Source organism: Cygnus atratus, chromosome 4, assembly GCF_013377495.2.
Source record: "Cygnus atratus isolate AKBS03 ecotype Queensland, Australia chromosome 4, CAtr_DNAZoo_HiC_assembly, whole genome shotgun sequence".
In the NCBI taxonomy this organism is placed as follows: Eukaryota; Metazoa; Chordata; class Aves; order Anseriformes; family Anatidae; genus Cygnus; species Cygnus atratus.
In genome coordinates this window covers 73,879,252-73,894,951 of record NC_066365.1, presented here as the reverse complement: position 1 = coordinate 73,894,951, position 15,700 = coordinate 73,879,252, and the positions used below count along the sequence as shown (strand labels likewise).

General features: G+C 36.4%; 1 protein-coding gene across 5 annotated transcripts in view; it reads left to right on the top strand.

The window, feature by feature from the left end:
• Window positions 1-15,700, top strand: part of CTNNA2 (catenin alpha 2) — a 476,528-nt gene that overhangs the window by 49,800 nt on the left and 411,028 nt on the right. For all 5 annotated transcript variants that reach the window (XM_035547255.2, XM_035547256.2, XM_035547253.1 and 2 more), the window contains exon 2: window positions 6,088-6,194. In XM_035547255.2, coding sequence (XP_035403148.1) covers window positions 6,093-6,194 — 102 coding nt within the window. In that variant the 5' untranslated portion in view covers window positions 6,088-6,092. The remainder of the gene's footprint in view (window positions 1-6,087; window positions 6,195-15,700) is intronic.

The following is a 15,700-nucleotide window of genomic DNA, read 5'->3' as shown; positions in this document are numbered from 1 at the left end:
TAAAATTTTGTGCGTAGTTGGGCTTGGGCGTGAGGCCAAAAGGTTTATTTTGGCTCGTTTTTCCTGCCTAAGTTTTAGGAAAGATGAGAGAAGAATCCCATTCCTGAGACAAAATAAACAAGTACGTCAAAAACTTGTTACTTAAACATGTAGAGACAGATACTCCTCCAAACCATCTTGATTCATCTTTTTTTTTCTATTTTTTCCACCTTATTTAAGCAAGGTGACGGGAACTGCACATGTCAACTCTTTTCATTTCAGCCAGATCTGCTGGAGGCTGTACTGGCTGGCAGTGACCTAATGAGAGGTGGTGGTGTCTGTACGAGGTTACGCCGCGCAGGTCAGCTCACAGTGCATGTCTGCAGTGCTCTGTGCTGCAGACAGATGACCGGTAACAGCAGAATCTCAGCTTTATGTACCATGAGGTATCACCGCAGTCCTCTGTCAGTCCGATTAGCCCAGAGGTGAAGTTTTTTAGGCTGTGTTCATTGCTCATACTTCTGATGTCTGAGCTCGTTTGTCCTGTGCTCCAGCCTGCCCTGTAACCATGCTAGGTAATCAAGGGCCAACATTGTGCATCCCTACTCTCAGGCTATTAGATTCTGTAGGCATACCCAAGGATATAACCATTCAAGCATTTAGATTTCTAGCTCCCAGTTAAGCACAAAAATGCTTGTGTGAGGTGAGACAGAATTTTTTCGCACACTGGAGCAGGCTCCCCAGGGACGTAGTCACGGCACCAAGCCTGTCAGAGTTTAAGAAGCATCTGGACTGTGCTCTTAGTCTTATGGTCTGAATTTCTGGGTTGACCTGTGTGGAGCCAGGAGTTGGACTCTGATCCTTGGGGGGCCCTTCCAACTGGGGATATTCTATGTTTCTATGATTTTCTTTATTTATTGCAATCAGCTGTGTATGGAATTACATACGCTTAACATAAGCATGTCTACATGTTGAGAAGTGTTTGTTTTGACAAAGTTCTCAATCTAAGATGCAAACCAAGAACACACAGAATGTCTATTGTTCAGTTTTGCAGGCATCTTAAAGCAGTTTGTGTCTATACTGCTGATGAAGAGGCAGTCCTGTCCTGCCCGTCACCTCTGCTGCTGCACTCAGAGCTTTTCCTGCAGCTGGTGCTGCTGCCCACGTGGCTCCGAAGTCAGGCAGTGAGCTTAAAGCTCATTTTTCTTTTGCAGGATTAGTTAGTGTTCAACCAGGTTATGTTCTTAATGGAATTTATAGTGCTGTTGTAGCAAAGAATCAAGCACGTGCAGAAAGAGCTGAGCTGGCCTCTCAGTCTTGAAGATTACGTTGGTTTAAAGCAATTATGGAAGTATGTTTGGGTATGTAGACTGTAAACATACATTTTTATTTAATAGTCCAGAGAAATCTTTTGAAGTATTAGGCCTATAGTAAATTTACTATTTCAGAACAAGGGATAAACTGTGGTTGGATTTTTTTTTTTTTGGACTTCTCTCATCTGGTTGTCTTTCTGCCTTGCTTGTCCATCTTTCTCACCTTCCTCACCTATGAAGACCATTTTTTTACCTTGCAGTAGCGAATATAATGTTGTAATTACAGGTCTGTGCTGACAGTCTTTCCAGTCCAGTATTGCCACCAGATTAATCCTATAGGTTTGCTAGGATTCAAGTAGAATGGGTATTTCTTTAATTCAGTATAAAATATTTGGCATTTTTCTTTTGTCTCTGCAATGTTCTGCATTGCACACGTGAACTGGACTAAAAATTGGAGGTTCTAGGCTGGAAATGTTTTTTTTTTTAAGTTGTAGAGTTAATTTTGTTCTTGTAGAGGTAAAATATTTTAAATATTACATCTAAGTTGCAGCATAGAAATGAGATGTACTGGCATTTGTAAGCAGTTCATAGCCACCACGGTGGACATTTATGTAAGTCACAAGGGAAGTGGGTCTATTGTGGAGGAAAGCAATATGTTATAGTGTGATGGACAAACAGATTATTTCACATGTGAAATGCTGTGCTTTTGTAGAAGGTTCCAAACAGTAAAATACTGCGGTTCATAACAGGTTGATGCTAAGGGTGATTGTGGGGTTAGACTTTTAGAGACTGCAATGTTAGTGCAGAATTCCACTGGCGTAGTTAGAACTTGGCTCTAGTATAGGAATCCAATCCAATGAATTGCTGACTGAAATAAACAGTTATTTTCTTTATAGATGATACTTTGAAGACAGACTGCCTAAACAAATTTTGTTCACATTGAAGAATTTGCTGGACTGGGTAGGGGAGAAACATTTCTCTATTGCTATATTTAGGAAAAGCTGAAAGCAAGAGATGCATGTACTTTTGCAAATATTCTTGGAGGAAAAGTACAGTTAGGCAATAGAATTCCCTAGATATATTATTGAAAAAATGTGAAGTTAGTTTCAAGAGTAGGATTGCCAGTCATCTGTGCAAAACATTTTGTTAGGAGTCTGATGGCTAAAATACAGTGCTATTAATGTACTTTCCTTATTTGATAATATTAAATTTCAAGTTCATACTAAATAATCACAGCTTGCCAGTAGATAATGTATGGGAACAACAGAGAATGTTTCACTGAAAATTTCTTCTAAAAATGTCTGAACTATGCAATTATAAATACACCATGCAAAGCTTAATTCAATGAGATTTACCCTGAAGAACAATTAGTTTGTATTTCTAAGTTACAGGGGTTAGAACTCAGTTGAGAAACTTAGTTTCACATTTTGAAAAACGAACCAGTGGTTGTCTAAGTGTGTTGCTGAGCATTTTTTAAAAATGACAATAAATTGGAAAATTTAGAGAGGAGCAAAAAAAATTAAGTTACCGAAGAAAATAGTGGATATCATTCTAGCCCAGACAGTAACAGGGGATCTCTTTTCCGTACATCTCTTTCTGTTTTCTTTCATCTGTCATAATAAACTTTTATGTTTGTATGAAAAATGTTATGTGATGCCATTATCCTGATAACACAGGATATCTTCCTCGCAGGTACTGCAAGGTATAAGCTATGAGTGATTTATGTTTTCAGTGAAGCACTTAGAGCTAATGGTTTGGGGGATATTTGGTCAAAGTAGTAATAAGATACTGTCAGCATCCTTTCCTTTATCCAGCTGAGCAGTTCTAGTTCACCTGCTCAGTCTAGGAAGATTGTTGTAGAAATGGCGAGGAAGAAATATTTCATTTGTTCACATACATGTACTTGGGCAGGAAACTGCTTTTCATTCTTTTGTTATTCAAAATTTTTATTGTGACAACAGTTGGAGATATGTTGAGGAAAAAGAACTAACTTGACTTTTTTATTTTACTTGTTTGCTTTGGGAGCAGATTTGAAATGGAAAAAAAACCTTTTACAGGCTTTTAATGAGGCTTTATCTTGTATATATCTTTTCTAGTTGAAAGCATTGCTTGCCCTTTCATATTGAGTTTTGAAGATGTTTTTCCTATTTCTTAGTAAAGGTTGAAACTGAGGAGGTATTCCGATTGAAAAAGGTGGTCATCCAGTTTGTATCTTTTGTGTCACCTGTATGATTGCCATCCACTGAAATTAGTTTGCTTTGGTAGGCTTTGGACTATCTTACAGCTTTTAATTAGTTTTTGCGTTATAAGAAGTATGTGTTTCAGAATCCATGTTAATAGTAGGGAAAAGCATGCTTATTAGAAAGAAAGAAACTGTGTTTCACACATTTACAGGTATCATAACTGATAAATTATTGACTATAATCATTGCCTACCTATAACTTGTTTTGTGAATACAGAGGCCAACTGGAGTAGCAACCATCCTTTTATAGAGAGACTTGCAGGTTCTGAAAGATGATTAAACATTGTTGGAAAAATGAGAATAGCTCCCACATTAACCATGTTTACAGCAACTAGAAGCTGTCTCATACTTTTATTTAATGACACACATGGGTGCTTTCAGTGCTGTAAAGCATGAAGCCTAATGATTTTTTGCATAAGAGTGGAAGCTGAACAATAGTAATTTTAGCATACACTAGATACTATCAGATAATTCTGCTACTAAATATTTGCAAGTGAGAGGAGGCTGAGGCCTGTTTTTATATGTGATTTATAAATACACTGATTAGAGAGTTCTGCTATGCCTCTCTTTTTGAGCAAGTATTGCAAGTTGTCTGCCAGTCGTGCAGTGAAAATCTTTCACAGGCTGTGAATGAATTTTGCATAGACTTACCAGTCTGTTAATTTTGAGTGGTAGTAATTAGTCAAAGACATTCTCTTTAATAAAGTAGTGGAACTTATGTTGTGTACTCTAGATGATATTTATAAGTACTGAATATGTACCTTATTGAAATAAGCTTTATAATTTTTTATAATTGTTATTCAAGAAGCAGTAGCTGTAGTCTTGATTTTGTTCACTTAGTGTTTTTTTTGTTTTGTATTACTCGAATTAATTTGTCAGCTAAACAGTAATTTTTTTTTGAAGAAAACAATTTTTAACACTTGGGGTATTATATACAGATGACTTGCTTTGGATCTCAATGTATAATATATTATTATTTTGTCTTTCCCTGCTAGAATTCTTATAGTATTCCAATTATATGGAACTTCTAGTTTTTGTTTTTCAATTAATTAATTATTATATGATTAATATAAAGGAAATATTTAAACCTGAATTATTTTAAATGAACATTTATTTGATCGTATTTCTCAGTGGTTTTTTTTCAGTGTTTTTCAATAGACAAACTAGTTTGTGTGTGACATTGCTCTTCACTGAATACTTTTATAACTGTCAGTGCAAACGGCCAGTGCTGTGAGGTGGACTGTATGTGTCCTGCAACTTGACGGCTGGATTTTTCTGTCTGTGGAATTTAAAAATGAAGACAACTGTCTTGAAAATTTAATGAAAACCTGAAATGGCAAATAAAATGACTGCTGTCTTTGTTTTAGGCCTCTCAAAGGCCTTATCTTTGTTTAAACTTTTAAGCCTAAGATGGTCTAGAAAATTTTTTTTTTTTTTTTTGAGCAAATACTGTTCTTCTTGGTGCAAAATTAAGAAATCCTAACTACTGAGGGGAATTTTTATTAAGAAAGCTGCACAGGCTCATTGAATTACTTGTATTCCATGCGAGGAGGGTTGACCTTGGCTGGCTGTCAGACACCCGCTGCCACTCTCTCACTTGTCTCCTTAGCAGGAGAAAATAAGATGGAAAGCTCGTGGGTGGGGATAAAGCAGAGATCACTAACCAGTTACCATCCCTGGCAAAACTTGACTTGGAAAAAAAAAATGTAGTTTATTGCTAATTTAAATAGAGTTGCATGGTGAGAAATAAAGGCAAAAACTAATTTTTTTCCCTACCCCATTTTCCCCTGGCTCAACTTGACTCTTTCACTACTCTTTCTACTTCCCCATTTTCCCTTTGAGAGGCATAGGGGGATGGGGAATAGGGGTTGTGGTCAGTCCGTAATGCTTTGTCTGAGATGTTTATGCTTCACTTTCCTCACACTTCTCCCCAGCTCCAGTGTGGGTCTTCTTCATGGGCCCAGTCCTTTGGGGTAAACCTCCATGGGCTGCACCTGCTCTACCGTGGCTTATTCCAAAAATTCCAGGGGCTGCAGGGGAATTCCGCCTCCTTCTCCTCTAACCTTAGGGTTCACGGGACTGTTCGTTACACTGGTTTTGCTCACTGCGACGCAGTATTTTGGCATTTCTTAAATATGTTTTCACAGAGGCAAAACCACCAACACGGCTGCTGGGCTTGGCTGTGTCCTGAGGTGAGTCCAGCTGGCTGGAAGCGGCCACGTCCAGGCCATGGTCTCTTCTCAGACACCACCCCGCAGGCCCCTGCTATCAAATCCATACCACGTATACGCAGTACAGGATGTATACAGCATATATATCTTTTCTTAACGGTATAGGAGAGAAGATTTTTCTGAACATAAGCTTTTAAGCACTTGGTGGATGTGGCAGTGGTGTGCTTGAGTGTTCTCAGGAGCAGAGGGACAGTAGCAAGATTATGGAGAAGTATTACATGTACATGGGAACAACGTGTGTGCTGCTCCCTAAAATTGTATACAATATTTGGACATTATAGTATTAATATCTGTGCGTTTTGTGTCACTTTGTCTCTTCTAGGGAGTATGACTTCTGCAACGTCACCTATCATTTTGAAATGGGACCCCAAAAGTTTGGAAATCAGGACTCTCACAGTAGAGAGGCTACTGGAGCCACTTGTTACTCAAGTAAGTAACTTCTATTTGTTTTGCTTCTTCCTTTAGCGTGATGCTATATTTACTCATTATATGTAATTATCTTAATAATTGTAGATAGTAAAATTTTAAATAGCTTTTGTTCGTGACCTCTAGTGGAAAACTCTGTTGAAATGTGTTCAGAAGTTCTTGTTCTAAATAATTAATAGTCTGAAAATATGAGTGGGAATACAGTAGCAACAACTGTTTAGTTATGCTTGTCTTTCAAAAACAGATTAGAAATTTATGAAGCAGTCGATTTAAGATAGGGATCTGACTGAGCATATGCCCTTGGTGTGTTGTGTTGGAAGACAGGTTCACATTAAAAACAAAACCAACCAACCAACCAAATTAAAGAAATGTCCAGTCATTCCTAAATGGAGTAAAAATGGTATGATGAAAGTGATACTAGGTAATGTTTATAATGTATATATTAGTGGTATCTATCTTTTAACCAGATAGATCAGTTTTAACATAGTCAAAGAACATCTTTGTGTATCTATGCATATCAAGTTTCTTGTGTCTGTATAGATTTAAATGTGCTCCAAATGCATAGACAGGGGCAGGAGTGATGTGGTCTGGAGAAATATGGCAGTAGACATCGAGCTTCACTCATCAATCATTAGGGCGATGTGCTGAGACCGTGACCTGGTGCCTTTATTCTCCTGAGGTGCTACTAGAAATAGGCAGCTAGTTACATAGCCACCCTAGTAAGCTTTAATATGGGTAGCCCCTGTATTTAAAATACATAAATCATTTTCCTTATAATGCTAATTATATTAAAAATGAAGAATGCCAGCCAACACCATCTGCCTAACCACCTGTTACTAACAACTTTCTTGTAGACATTGTGGAGCTTGAGATTGGTCTGATGGGTAGAAATTTAGGCCTTGTTTTGAGCATGAGACCAGACTTCGTGATGGTTTGTTTTCAGAATAAAACAGATATCAAATATAAATCCCTACGTCTTTATTTCTCTAAAAATGATGTCTGTGTATGGTTCACACACTCTTTAAAAGCAGTCGCTTTCCAGAGAAGTTACACCTAGTCGTCTTTCTTTGTTTTGAAAAAAATTGCATTATCTTTCTACAAATTACTTTGGGAATGTCTCTGACAGTGCACAAAACTTTACAGATTCAAAGGCAAATAAATTAAATGAAATGAAATGTACATCGATCTGTTGATAAAGTGATTATTAGCTATCATTATAAACGTTTATAATTGTTGATACGGAGGACAGACTAAAATCCAGAAGACACTGGAATATGAAATGAAAATTAGGTTATGAGCTCTACGTTATTCTGGTCCACCTGCTGGCAAGGGAAGTGAGGCTACTGTGGCAACATGGTCAGTTTTGAAAAGAGTAAATTACTGAGCATTCTGTGAGTGATTTTCCCGTTTTCCTTTCACTTTGTTTTATTTTTCAACAATGTGCACCGAAGAGAGAAAATAATATATCAGCTTAGAAATGAAAGCACCATCGAAATTTCGTAGTTCTTGAAGTTAAGTTAAGGTTTAGCTAGATTTTATTTGATGTTGCTCCTCAACAACATAAATACAGCAATTACAAGTTGAACAACATGATACGGATTTCTTCAATGGGGAAAACTGTTTTGAAGATCCTTACACTTATATATTTTTACATTCATATTTATTTACTATTTCAGCAGTATGTCAAGAAGACTAGAGGAAATAATATGCAGTCCAGAGGGGCTAAAGAGATGTCTGCCTATCGTTTTATTCAAAGTTTATAAATACTTCCATTCTGACTTCTTCATTTCATAGGACTTTATATAGTGTGAACATATAAAAAGAACTTTCTGAATATATGATTTATTTCTCAATCTAGAGAAATAAGTAGTTTTACCTATTTTTCTATAGTTTGAATCTAATAAAGTATGTTGGACTAAAGCATGTTTTGTGAGCCACACAAACATAATCATGAAAATTTCAAGTGAGGAGAAATGTGCTACCTTCAGAGTATGTTTATCTGTTACATTTTTAGCTTAATTTATTCAGCTGCTCTTTGTTTTTCTCAGATAAGTTTACAAAAGTTAACAATCATCCCAGCTTGAAAGACTTTTTTTTTTCCCCTTTCTTAAAGCTACATAAATAGTCTGGTCAAGTCAAGAATAGTGTCTTGTTTATCTCAGTTTGGGCTTGGATTGCAATCTGCCTATGCTGTGATAAACTCCACAAGAACTGAGCACACACTCCATGTGCAAGAGTGTTTCAATCTCCTTACAAAATTTCAAACCATTTCCCAAAGAGAACGTCTACTTTGAAAGGTTCCTTTTACAAATAAATAAATAAGTTATTTAATCTCTGTTCAATTTGAACTCAGAAGTCCAATATAGATTCATAAGAGCTGCTTAACACAGAAATCTTACAGATGTTATTTCACAGTTAATTGACACTAGGTCACTGATAGAAGAGTGGCCACACTCAGTGGCCACAAACTGCAACAGAACTGCACTGCACAAGTTCCTGAGCCATCTGGTCTGACTTTGAAGGTAGCCCTACTAGATGACATCCTGTGGTCCTGTACAGCCAAAGTTTGTTGGATGTTGTGATTTTTAGCACCGCCAAGATAAATCCATGCTCTGTTTTGGCATCACACTTGAATATTCTAGAAGATCCTCTTGTTATCCAGGCTGAGTATGATTTTGGAGAGTACTTGAAAAAAAAAAAATTGAAACAGATACACTAGGCTTTAGGCTCCAAAAATACTAATCAAGCCTTTTGTGTCTATCTCGTGTGTGTGTGTGTGTAGGATTTAGGCTCTGAACTCAGGGTATATATAGGCTCATAAATGAGTAACGTGTATCAGAAATGAGATTTCCAGATGGTGGAGGATCCAGTGATTTCTGCTGAAATTCTGGGGAGTAATACGGAAATGTGATGTGGATTTGAAAAAGAACACCACAGTGAGTCGGGAGAGTGGCACATTAAAACTTGAATTTTAGACAAGCTCATTAGTGTTCCAGATGAGAAAAATATGGATAACCTATGAATTGATTTAGAAGAAATTCTAAGACAGGAAGGTTGTCTGAGCTGGAGGCAAAAAAATCCATTAACTGATCATGAGAACACATTAGAAATGACAGAATTGCATTTATTCTAGGCAGCCCTGAACTAGCAAACTAATTAAAACTTTCTTTGGCTGTCAGAGGTCTAAGTGTATTGGAAGTTACTGGAGCATCCATTTGCCCAGTGCTTGTTGTCATATTTGAAGTGTAACAGATACGTGCTCATATCTGCCGTGTGTCTTTTTCACATTGCTGTTACTGAGATTTTTGTGGAAAAAAAAAAGTTTTCTGAGTTTATAACTGTTGACGTTGTTTACTATAAATCTTACAATTTTTAATTCTATGAAAATTATAGAATGAAACCTATACCTAAAATATATCCTTAAGGACTAGTGCCTCTTATTCTCACCTTCATGCTAGTAACCAAAATGAATGACAATTTTATTTGTCAGACTGTGAGTGGTTTTCAGAAGAAAAAAGAATTAATTTTTCACAAAGGGATTAAGTGCCCTTACCTAATATTTTATGTGTAGCTGGAAAGTAGTATGTGTGGAGATTGCCCATAAGGACGCGAGATGGTTTTTGGTTTTGGTGATTTTGCATATTAATTAAATACAAATGTGACTTTTAATGAAAGAGATTATATAAATCATTAACACAATTGTTTTATTTTTTTTGAAAAAGACTAAAAGCACTCACATGCAAACATATATAAAAGGAGAAAAGAATTATGTATAATTTCTGAAGATAAGGTATGCTTACGCTCCGTTAATGAAACATCAATATTCTAGTGTCAAATTAGAACATTTTCTACTTTCTATTTGGTAGTTTGTCATAGGTATTTTAAATAGCAGTCTGGCTGTTCTACAAATGTACCTTTATTATCAGAGCCATGCAGCAGTTGTGCTTTTCAGGATATTCATTTTTGGAATATCATGCATAAGTTCAGAATTGTAAAAATAACACAAGTAATAGTAAGTGTTCCAACTCTGAGTCCTGTTATAGTAGCTTAGAATGAAGCAATAATATTTTGCAAGGCAGACAGATGCCATTGATTAATGGTTTTGCATTTTTTCTTGTATATAGTATCATTCAATAAAATTTAGTAACCTGTATATATAATAAGCATGTAATTAGATAAAATTCCAAATAGTTTTAATTAGTGAGATTTATTTAGAAAATCATAATAATTATTGCTGATGTTATACTTGATTTCTCCTCAAAGACCTTGTGCCTAGTCTAATCCCTTGTGCAGTATATTTTGAAAATGACCTGATTTCTGTATTGCCTTGAGAAATATGTTTATATACCCAACTTTACCAGTTATTCAGAGATTATTTGTATTTGGTAAGCCATTATCATATTTGATCTGCAAATCTGGTGAGCTAATTAATCTCCACAGGAAATTATTGATTGCTATTGTCTGGGAGCTGCATCTGAACCACAACACTGCACATGCACACATGCAAACACAGGCTTCCTTTTGGAGGTTTTGTGAATGTGTATGCATGTTTAAAACAATTTTCAGAAAAATGGTTACAGATGATGGAGTACTGTATGTCTGATGCACACGTCCCACTTGTGTTAGTAATTGTGCAGAATTTTTGTGCAATTTCTCTATTTGATAGCTAGATTCAGCTGAAGCCGTCTTCAGGATGGGCCTAAAGGAAAATGAATTATAAAGGCTCATTTTTGATCATTTGAGCTCAATTTAGTAACATTATAAGGTACAAATTCTTATTTTCTATTTGAGCACAACTATTTTCCCAATTGCAAAGTTATTTTTCATTTAAACATTCGGATCTGTGGCCTTTGTGGCAGTGCGGGAGGTTGGACTGTGCATCCGTCTTGTCTGGCGGGGGTTCGTTAGGCAATAGCCATTAGTGTCAGGGAGCCCAAGCTGCGTCCTGTCAGAAAATGAATTTGGAATTTCTCTTTTCGAACTGAAACTGAACCTTACATCTCATTTATGAAGGATTTCTTGGTTGAGAAGGCACATCATCCACCTTGCTTTCTCCAATGTTGCTCTATTTATTGCTTAAAATGCTCTCTGAACTCAAAATTAGCAGGTGCCTATTTAGCTCAGGGTGCTTTTTAATCTGTTAGATCCTTCAAGAAATGTCTGGTGCAGTCTGGCTGTGACAGTTTCTTCTTTGCCATAAGATTTACTAACATCTGTGCCTCTCTGTAAACTCTACTTGGGATCTTCTCGGTACAGAGATTTTTTGTGCTTGCTGAGAGAGTATTTAACTCCATTTTATCATTTCTATTTTTGTTCTCCATGACTGGAAAACCGTGGACTATTTATAGTATGTGGTGTCCTGCAAGGTCAGGACCTTGTCAGTCTATGTTTGCCTTCCTGTGATTTTATTCACTGTTTAAAGGTAGTTATGTACGCGTCTGTACCTCTGAGCTTGTGCATATGCAGGTTAGCATTTTCTGGGCGAAGAATGGAAACTCATGGGACTTTAGGTATTTTCCACTGTGCCCATATTCCGTTTTTATGACACAATGGTGCCTAAACTGAGAGTAATAAAACACATTGGCTACTTCTCTTCTGCAACACAAACCAACGTGGAGAGATGGTGAGAAAAAATTAATGCTGGAGATGTAAGTTTTTCTGGCACTATGATAGATTTGCCCCAGATTGTGACCGGAAAACCTTACAACTAAATGGGCCTACTGTATAGCTTTGTATTCTTAAATGTTAGCATTTTCATCCATTGAGAAATGTTTTGACCTTGGTCAACATTAGCAAATTCTTAGTGGTCAGGGTTACCAGAGGGGCACAAAGTGTCCTTGGCTTTATGTGGTATGGATGAAACTGTTTTCATCACAGTTTAATTTAAAAAAGCATTTACCGCTTTGACTCTTCACTCTGAGATGTAACCTTCTGAAACAGGTTTGCTGTGTCCCAGAGTGGCATAAATAGATCCATGTGCAGTGAGTAAGTTCTGAGAAGGAATTTGCTGGATGTCTCTGCTACTACAGTGAATAAATAAATCATCTGACTTGATGCAGTAGGTCACGTCATAGCCTTATCTGTTGTATGGACAGAAGATGGGTGCTCTTTCATGCCTACAGAGTTGATCTCTTCTCACAAATTGAGACTCATTTATATTTTTAAAGTTGGACTCTTCTGGGGCCAGAGCTGTGACTAAAACCAAACAAAGAAAACCAAACAAAGAAAAGAGACAGGGGAATAAACATGCATCTGCCCACAAGAATACGTGGAAACACAGCTTTATGTAGAAAAAAATACATTAATTAATTAATGCACCCCCCACAAACCTCACTGCTTGGCTAGCAGCGATACCAGTTCTTTTTGTGAAGAATCCCACAGGGAGTACTGCATTCAGCACTGGGGCCCCCAGCACAAGAAGGACGTGGACCTGTTGGAGTGAGTCCAGAGGAGGCCACGAGGATGGTCAAAGGGCTGGAGCACCTTTCCTATGAAGACAGGCCGGGGGACTTAGGGTTTGTTCAGCCAGGAGAAGAGAAGGCCCCGGGGAGGCCTCCCAGCAGCCTGCCCGTACCTGAAGGGGGCTGCAGGAAAGCCGGGGAGGGACTCTTTTGTCTTCACTGGAAAGAAATAAGAAATAGAAACAAACAATGACAACAAAACACAAGAAAAGGCATGTAGCTGAATATTAAGCCAGAATTAACACTGAGAAGTTTTGCCAGTATTACCAGTTGCTGCTCCGTTGTCAGAATGAATGTGTTGAAGTGGGCAGATGGCGGGAGAGGGAGACTTGGACAAATCTTTCCCGTAAGTGTAGGGCATTCAGCAGGGAAGGGCTAGTGCAAGCAATTGCATAGCTAGAAGCTAGGACAGTCCCTGATAATCCCTTCATCTTTACTACTGAAACAGTGCAGCTTGGAGTTCTAAAACTTGTCTAGCCTTTTTTCCTAACCGTATGGTTTTCCTGCATATAGTTTTCTCGTAAGTGTTTCATGGACAAGCTTTCAGAAAGTGATGTTTCTTCCAGGAATTTCCAAATTCTAATCAAGGAGCTCAAAGTATTTTGAATAATTTTTGTGATACCTTTCTTCTACTTCTGTCCTTGAAGACATATCAATATGCACTTTAACAGAGCTGAGTCTTTTTCTGTCCTCAAAAATCCAACTCAGCTGGTTCTTAACAATTCTGCTGATTTATGGTCATCACTATAGAAAGGGAACATCTAAAGTTTTGAGGGAAAAATGGCTTCTGTTGCATTTTTGTAGATTCTTCTTAGTTTGCAGATAATTTTTTTTCCCAAAATACCGTACAAATAACATGTCACTTCCAAAAGTTTTCAAAGTATGAAAAAGGATAGTTACAAATATATTACCAAATTATTCTCTTTCTTTCATGTCAAAAATACTAATTAAAGCAGGAGATCTAGATCAGCTTATCTTTTAAAAGATGAACGCATAGTTATAGCCATTTGAATTGTTCAATGGATATGATGTGGCCTTGTTACAAAACCAGTAATAGACTTTCATTTTGTCTGATAAGCAAAACCTTGTTGGTACCATAAACTTGTGCTTAATAGAAGTATTTGACATAAGAGCTTTTTCAGTGATGAAAATAAAACACCTCAAATTATTGCAGTGGATATAATTGCTGGTATAACAACTTACTGAACTATAATACTTCTAAGTTTAGTGTAGTTTAAAAATACAACTTTGAGTGCTTTAGCAGGGGTTTAACTTGAAATAAATGTTTTTAACATCACCAAATGTGAATCAAATGCAATACAAATAACTAGTGCCAGTCCTACATACTGTATGAGCAGTGAGTTGGCATGGTTTCTTATGCAGCAGCTTCAAAGTAGCTGTTACGATATCCAACTGAATCACTGTGTGAGCTCACAGTGGCGAAAGATAATGTGATCCTTAAATGGATCAGCTGGTGGGTATGAAGTAAATTTAATGAGACAGTATTATTGTTACAGCATAGCATTAATGAGATTATTATTGCAAGGATTCCCCATTCTCAAAAGTGATGTTGATAAATTGGATGTGGATCAGGGAGGATTAGGTGAATGACTCAAGTTTTGTTTTTTAATGGCATACTAAAGACTTTGGATGTATTTCATTCCTATGCAGGCTTATCAATAAAGACAAATTGTCTTAAATTAACTTGCAGTATAGATTTTAAGACTATTTCTTGTAGTATCTACAGAATAAATGATATTCTAGAACTAATTTAAAATAAATTCAAATACGGGATTCACACCCTGAAATTAAAATGTTCCAACATGAAAATGATATTCAGTAATAATTCTAGAGTAAGTACTTGAGTAAGCTGTAGTAAGCTAAGAGGTATTTTGATCTCAGCCAGTATCTTTATGGGGAAAAAAAAAGCCCAAAATGTTTTCTCATATTGTAAGGTTTTTAATTGACAAAATGTCCTGTCTGGAAGCTGAAAGTAGAAATAAGCGTAAACTATAAATAACACCCACTGGAATATTTTTCTTAGAATGGTGGGGAACTGAGTGCTACTGGAATTATTTGATTAAAACCTGAGTATTTTATTTGAATGAAATGCTTTAAGTCTACCAGAAGTTAAAAACTGAGAAAAAAATGACTGGAAGAACAAAAAGTATGTGCAGTAATGGGCCTTCTCACTTTATGAAGCAGGGAGAAAGTAGGAGCAGGATTGCTTATTTGCTTTCATAGATCAGCTTTGCCAAGAAAAAGAGAAAATTGATACAAAACTTATGTGATTAAATATGTATACTTCTAATGACTTCTGTAGTCTTTGGAAGAGATTTGGATATTAAATTTTTGTAATCCATTTTAGCTTCGCTCTTGACAATGATGTAAAAATCTTTTTTCACTTTCTTATTTTTCAGTAACTTAATTTGCTGGATGTCATCATCAATCTATAAAAGTTAAAAAGGGTACAAAATAAGCATGACTGCAAAAAGAATATGCTAATTACAAGATTTTGCTTTGAAGTGTTAATTAACCTAATTATATGAGATCCATGTTCTGGAAAGCAATGTTAATTTTTTTCCATATCCCTTCAATACATATATCTGAAGATTGACTGATATATCTGAAGTCGAAAGAATTCAGGGCATGGATACATGAATAATTTGTTTTCTTTCCTGTGTTAATTGATTTAGAATATTGATTCCATGGGGTGTGTACCTTTGTGTGCATTTTTATTTATTTTTTAGTAATCTTTGATTTTTTTTTTTTTTTTGTAAAATGTGATAGTATTAAACTAGAGAGACCAGAGCATTTGGGGTATTTTTAACACATCATTGCTTTTCAGTTAGGGAAATTCAGATATGAATTGCCATTTTGTTTTAATCATATGGCCAAAATTACAGTGTGTAGTTTCCTGTTTGGTAAATTGATTTTAGTATCTCTTCTGAAAACCTCATAAGTAGTTCTTGAATATTTTGTATCTGAGCATCAAATGCTTATGTTGTGGGGAAATATTCCTTTCTACTTGTGGGCAATTGTCTTTGT